Raw genomic sequence first — 7,538 nt, 5'->3', positions numbered from 1 at the left:
CTTTCAAGCATTACTACTATTACAAATATAATTACTACTATTAACTATTACTACTATATCACATATACGTTCACCAAAAATAATTACATATATGCAAAATCCTAAACAAAATTATTTAAAATATAATAAAACATAATGGCTGTTTTGTAAATAATTAAGAAGAATTGTATTTTTTGACCGCAGATTCGAAACTAAGCTCTCCCCGCTAATTTTCTCAGTAGAACAATATCAGTAGTATAAAAATACGGGTTCTGCGACACGCGGTGTGCGGTGTGGGCGTGGCCAACGACGTCACACAGAAGGCGGGGCCAAAGGGAACGTCATCACACTAGAAGGCGTGGTTTCGAGTGGAGTTGAGTTGTTTTTAGATTGCTGATTGAGGGTTAGACCTCCTGCTTCTCATTTAAAGTTAGTTTTTTTTAAATTGGCAACGGGGTCATGGCGTCCTCTAGGGATGAAAAATGAAAATAATCTGTTTAGGAATTGCTCATGGCGTCCTCTACGGACGAAAAAAGAAACTAATTTATTTTAGAAATTTCTTTTTTTTAAAAAAAAAAATTCTATTATTCAAAATATAGAATTGAACTCTCAAACAAAATATCTCACCAGCTCAGTAGTTTGAAGATTTTAACCACTAAGCTGATGTGATACATTCAGATTCAGGTAAAAAAGCCTATTTAAGAAAATGGAATTTGAATCGACTCATCAATTTATTCTGATACTTTTATCCTTTCTAGTTTTTCATGAAACTTTAACTTATTTCTCAGGTTTTCTGTTTCATAATAACATATTCATTTACTGTCATATTTTTTTAATACTTAACGTTTCTAATTTGTAATATTTTATTTAATTACCACATACTATTTTTTTTCATACCTTTCATAAATTTCAGAATACCTGATTTTTAACTTATACGTTATATTTCACAAACGTTCCCGCACGTGCTGTTATTTGTTACATTACTTAATTTTAGATGCAATTTCACACATTTTTTAACGTTATAATGTTCAATATATTCTGAATTTTAACTTCATTTCCTTTTTTTAAACCATTCTAGTATTCTATACACACTTTAACATAGTGGTATGAAATTGTATTTAAAAAGAAACGTTTATTTTTCATGATCTTAGTTCTTTTACTAAATTTTCTACAGAATTTCTAATTTCTTTCACGTGTTTAACAATATCGTCCTTACATTACCGAATATTTTTTTAAAAAAACTTAAGTCTATAACTGTTAATTGCTTTTCTTACGTTCATGATTTCCCTTCTGTGTTTATATTTCTTAATTCTAGCTTAACTTATTTATAATGTTTTTATTTCTGTCTCATCACCCGTAATTCCAACATTTTATCCCTTTTTATTCATTTTAACGATATGGATTGTTTTCATTTACTCCATATTCAAATATTTCCTTGCAATTTTTAAAATACTTGTTTTAGTCCTCGATCATAATAGATCATCTACAGGTTTTACTCAGAAATTTTATGGTCTCATAGTTTTATGGTCTTCAAAGTTTCTAACATCATGTTTAGTTTTAAATCCCGATTACCTTTAAGTGTGTTGATAATTTACAAAGTGTAAAATTAGTGTGTTGATAATCAAACAAACCAAACTAAACCTTTAAAAAATCATACACAAAGGCATCCCTATCCTCATGCGGAAACCCTTAGGTATCTAGCAAATAATGATAACAATTATTCATTAAATGAAATAATTAAATAGCTTTTTCTTGTCATTGGATCTCCACACGGAAAATGAAATTACCCTTCTCATAATCAATGCAAATAGTCAGACGTTTACTATTTCTATCGTGTATCGGCTAACCGCCTTCCTTACCCAGGACGGGTAGACACAGCCATTTTATCGATCGGACAATATTTGATCAATAATGCAGGTTATTTTATGATTTCGTGAAAGATGCAGAATTTGATTGTTTATCGATGCAGATTATCTAATTCTGTTAAAACAGAAATTCTAATTTACGAGTTATTATTTAAGATATGAAAAATAAATAATTAAAATAATTTTATTTTTAACCTGTCTAAGCTCGTAACGTTAGCAGGTAAATGGCTAATTAACAAAAAGAGAAGGGACCTTTATTACGACCTGTAATTCTGCAGTTATACTTGAAACGTATAAAACATAACATATGAAGACGCTTTCTTTTTACACATGTTAACATTCCAAAAGTATACAGTTAATAAGAAATTTTGCTGCAAACCATCCTTTTTTATAACATCTCATAAAGCATGGTTCACTTTAATTATAATAGCATATATTTTTTAATTAAATGTGACGTAGGATTATTAGCTAGGTAAAATGCATTAAACGTTTGACATTTAATTTGCTTAGTTGATGCTGCCATCTATTGGATTAATTAAGCAATAATAAAAAATTAATTCATTAAGCTATGTTTTCTTTGAAGATTTTAAAATTCCTTCATTAACAGGATTTTCATTGAAAATTATCATTTCCCTCCTCATATTTTTTAAATTAAGAAAACAAATACAAAACTCCTCGTGTTTCACGAAGTATTCCACTAGGGACGAGGCTTACAGATGTAAGTAAATAACTCATAGTACAAGGAGATGCAATTCAACAATAAAAACATAATATCTAGGTTTGGACAGATAAAAGAAAAAAATATAAAATACAAATATCAAATATTATTATAATAAAAATACAAATATCAAATATTATTATAATAAAAATACAAAATACTAAAATATACTATGAATAATTAAACTATGCTAGTACTCCTATAAAAGAAAATAAACCAATTTAATAATAATGCAATAATAAAAAATGAAATGCTACTTAAAAATAATACTGATAAAAAGGAAAAATGATACACCAACAGTACAATACAGCAATACATAACATAATCATACACAGACAATACGCAAAATGATAGAATGACACATAAAAGATAAAAATTCAGTCATGTAAATAATAATACTAAAAGTTCAAAGAGCAAATAAAGTAGCGCAAGACTGCAAAGGCTTCGAAGCTCCTAACAAGATCATAGAAAACAGGAGGCTGACAAATAGAGACCCCCATAGCACAAAACATCCTCAGGATGTCCTATTTAAGTCGCAATATCCCGGGACATACTTAGGATGTCCTGAGTATGTTGATTCTCAGATGTCTTGAAGACATCGTAATTTAACATCCTGAGAATGCCTTATTTAAGTCGCTATGTTCCGGGATATGAGAGGATGCCCTGAAGATGTTGATTCTCAGATGTCCTGAGGACTTCACCAATTTCACATCCTGAGGATATTCATACTGCATTGTCCGGTTTACTTCGGTTGTCAAACATTCTGAGGATATTTGTTTTCAAATTTACCACTTTTAGTTTTTGACATTGCACATCTGAAACTTGCACATTATTTAATTTTCATATGCATTTTACTAAGTTGTCCTGAGGATATACTGGGATGTGGCATTAAGCACTCGGGAGGAGGTGTTTAGGAGGTTCGAGGGATATTCCGGGATGTCCTGACGATGTACGCATATCCCGCGAGCAACATTCTCATGACATCCCAAGGATGTTTTTGTGCTATGTGGGGAGCAGTCCTAAACTCACTTTAAATGCACTTCTGGCACTCGCATACAACCTGTGTTACAGTGTTAACGGTTGTTTACTACCTCCTGTATTTACTGCTCTTACTCTACTGTCTGTCTACGGTAAGAACACCTCCCGCCACGGTGTCTGGCGGGTGGCGGTCGCTATAGCAACAGGGCTAGTATATTTCAAATAGGGACGAACCAAGGGTTGCTTTATTGTTATTTTATTTTTGGCGACTGTTGGCTGAAGGGAAAAGAGTTTATCATTCGTCTTCTTGGTTTCATTCCAGCTGCACGCATCTTTTCTTAAGCCTTATATTATTATTATTAGCTATTTTTATTCTCGTTGTTATATCTTTTGTACTGGTATTTGTTCAAATTTGCTTCTATTTAGCTTGATTTTCATAGTGCTTTGTTAATCGCCAATTTTTTAAAATGCCCTTCCAGTTTAAGAAAGGTCAACCTTTAAAGTCTCAGGCACGTCAAATCGTGTACAATGTCGCAGAATTTTGCGCTTCTGAAGCTTCGGCGAACTCTTTAGTAGTTCCTCTTCCTCAAGTTTTGAAGAGAACGTCGCAAGCTACTGGAGTATCGGAGTATACAATTAAAAAAATTAAGCGCGAAGTATCAACAATGGGGGAAGATCAACTTCTAAATACGCCTGGAAAGAAACGTAAAAGCCCTGCTAATCATAAGTGCGAAATTGACGATTTTGACAAATGCGTTATACGGCAGACTATACAAGACTTTTACATCAAAGAAAAGAAAGTGCCATCTGTGCGGAAATTATTGCCTGTCTTGGGGCAAAAAATAGACTTCCCGTGGCAAAAAGACTCATTGTGCAAAGTTTTGCGTTCGATGAATTTTCGCTGGAAGAAATGTGTTAACAAAAGAAAAATTCTTATCGAAAGACCTCACATTGTATTTTGGAGGAACAATTATTTACGCGAAATGAGGAAACTCAGAGCAAGTGGACGCCACATCGTTTACATCGATGAAACATGGATTGACAGCAATTTAACTTTTAAGAAATGTTGGCAGCATGATACGGTTTTGGGCGCACAGATAAATGTCAGTTCCAAAAATAGACTGATTGTTGTCCATGCTGGCTCTTCCGCAGGATTTATTCCAGGTGCCCAACTTATTTATAAAGCATCAGCTCAAAGCGGGGATTACCATGGGCAAATGAACTATGGAAATTTTGAAAAATGGGTGTTGGAAAAGCTTCTTCCAAATTTACTACCTCAAAGTGTGGTATGCATGGATAATGCCCCGTATCACACAAAAATTGAAGATCCGACACCCACGAAATATGCTACAAAGCAAACAATTGTAAATTGGCTGATGAAGAAGACGATATGCTGCGATCCCAAAATGCGAAAAGCGGAACTGTTCAGCTTAATAGAATGCAATCGTCCTAAAAAAGTAATATATAAAATTGACAACATCATAAAGGAAAATGGGCATCATGTTGTGCGTCTCCCTCCTTACCACTGTGATCTAAACGCAATTGAATACGTTTGGTCATCAGTTAAAAGACTGATCAGGGAAAGGAATGTGACTGGGGACTTAAGCTTGGAAAATTTGAAAAATTTAACACAAAAAGCTTTGGATGAAGTCACTTCTCAAGAATGGCAGGCGCACTGCAACCACGTAGAAAAACTTGAAAATTATTATTGGGACAAGGACGAACTTTTAGAAGAGATAGTGGATGGATTAATAATTCAAACTGGCAGCAGCGATTCTGATTCTGATTCAGAAGAAACGGAATCTTGCGACAGTGACTCGGATGACTTTTCAGATTTTATACCTCTATAAAAGTCCTCCACGAAGGCATCCCTCTTCTTCATCTGATAGCTTTGTCAAGTTGTGAGGATATTTCTAGGTTCAATATTTTCTTTGCCACTATGTAAATGAAAGATTACCAAAAGTGGGCAACAATGAGCCTTCGGCAGAGGCGAAACCCCCCCCCTGTGGATAATAAAGAACACTGAATGGTTGCTTCATTTCCCATTACTGTGTTCTTGGGGACCCACAAGCCATGGTATAATTTGCTTAAAAAATAATTTTTAATCTTTAATTGAAATTAAATAAGTTTTGTTTTATTATGAAAATATTAATACAAAATTATATTAATGCAACAATGCTCACTGCAGTTATAAAAGCCAAATTTTGTATAATTATATAAATTTCGTATAATTTTAAATATAAAATAGGTAACTGAATAATTTAAGAAACCTAATATAATTTTGTTCTGATTTTAACATATAATTTTGTTCTGATTTTAACATTTTATTATGTTACAAGCTATTACAGTGTCTATAAAAAGCAGCATGATGCATAAATGGGCGCTGGTAATTAAGAGGCCTAGCAGCGGCCGATCGGTAAAGTCACTGAACACTTGTAGTTCGGTCTCAGGTTTGAATCCCGTGAACGGGCTGGCTGCATGGGTGTTTTCCCCATGTGTAACGTGTATACGAGGCAGTTTTCCTTAGCAAGCCCTCCACGAAGGCATCCCTCCTCTTAGGCATTTAACCCTGGAGGCTTTCTGTAATCATATAAACCAACCCAAACCACTGGTAATTAAGTAAAAAACAGTTTTGATTTTAATTTACCTTCGCTTACTTTCGTCATTAAATTGACCACCTTTTGGTTTAGTTCGAAGGTATGGGAAAAGAAGAAATGTTCGCAAAAAGTATTTATTGAGAGCATTTTTCTTCAAAAATAAGCACGGATTTTTAAATGCATTTCCCTACAAGTTATTTTGATATATTTTTACTCATTGTACATCTAGAAGGATGGCAAATTCAGCGACTTGTACCTCACACGGCAAAATCAAAGACCGTTCCTTAACTGCAAAAACTTTATTTACGCCATCAATTTTCATTTTCGGAAATTGAATGTCGGGGTCGACGCAAAGGGTCAACGAGCATTTTACTTGAAACTAAAACAAAATGTGAATATCGCCAAATCATCTTTAAATATGCCAAGGTGGCAAACTGAGAAGTAAATCTTCAAGACACCCCTACGAAAAATGGGTCACGGCTCGTTTCTACGGCAACAGACAGCCGCAGACAAACTGGCGAGAGCTGTTCTTACCGTAGACAGACAGTACACTGTATTTTTTTCACACATGTGAAACTGTACAGTCATCTACACAGCAGCATTAGGCAAAATGCATACAATAATATGCAGGATGTGCTAACATTTTGCTCAATATTAGCAAACTGTCACGATTTTGCACAAAGGCAAAAACGTCAATATGTGTTCGTTTTAGGAAGTGAAAAGGCGAAAATAATTATAAGAAACGCGATTTTTCCTTCTTCTAACTTTGCTTGTATTACAACGGTAATTAACGTTAAAATAGATCATCCTAAGCCTGATAGTTAAAGGCTTGTTTTGTTGCCTGCAGAGCTTATTTCGTTCGTACACGAAGCGTAGTAAAAAGGTCTCGAACCTGATTCTGCATATCGACTACGTATACTATTAACCTTAATTGTCAGATGATACGTTGCAGAGCCATTAGGTCTTCTATGCTGGAAAAGTGAAAAATATGCAATGTCCTAGCCAGGATTCGAATTCTGGACCTCCCAAATACTCATCGTATACTTCCAATTACACCACGAAAGCATGCGGAAGGGAGGGAGAGAATACCTAATACACTTCCCCTTTTAAAGGGCGACTCGGGATGATGTGAATCGCCAACGTCAAATCATAGTGTTGAAGAATTATCATCACCATCACCTTTTAGTTCGGGCACTACTGTAGAGTTATTAGGGCCTTTTTTTATTCTGGGACGTGAAAAATCTGCAGTGCGCAGTGTTTGAATGCGCCGGCATTCAGACTCCGGACCTTTCGAATCTACGTCGAGTGTGCTTCCACTTACACAGAAAGGCATGCGGAAACAAGGGAGAAAATACGTAATAACGTTTATTATATCTTAAGCATGGGTAGATATTAGTAGTA

General features: G+C 34.4%; 1 protein-coding gene across 1 annotated transcript; it reads left to right on the top strand.

The window, feature by feature from the left end:
* Positions 1–4,757: 4,757 nt before the first annotated feature.
* LOC146993111 (uncharacterized) lies at positions 4,758–5,512 on the top strand. Its single transcript, XM_085807005.1, has one exon. It carries the CDS (start codon positions 4,758–4,760, stop codon positions 5,388–5,390), a length of 633 nt encoding a protein of 210 aa, XP_085663131.1. The 3' UTR covers positions 5,391–5,512.
* The last annotated feature ends 2,026 nt before the right edge of the window (positions 5,513–7,538 follow it).

Source organism: Stegodyphus dumicola, chromosome X1 (assembly GCF_044657685.1).
Source record: "Stegodyphus dumicola isolate Sdum_Otavi_A_Nest chromosome X1, ASM4465768v1".
Lineage (NCBI taxonomy): Eukaryota > Metazoa > Arthropoda > Arachnida > Araneae > Eresidae > Stegodyphus > Stegodyphus dumicola.
Note: the sequence above shows the minus strand (reverse complement) of the source record. Positions and strands in the feature narration are given on the sequence as shown.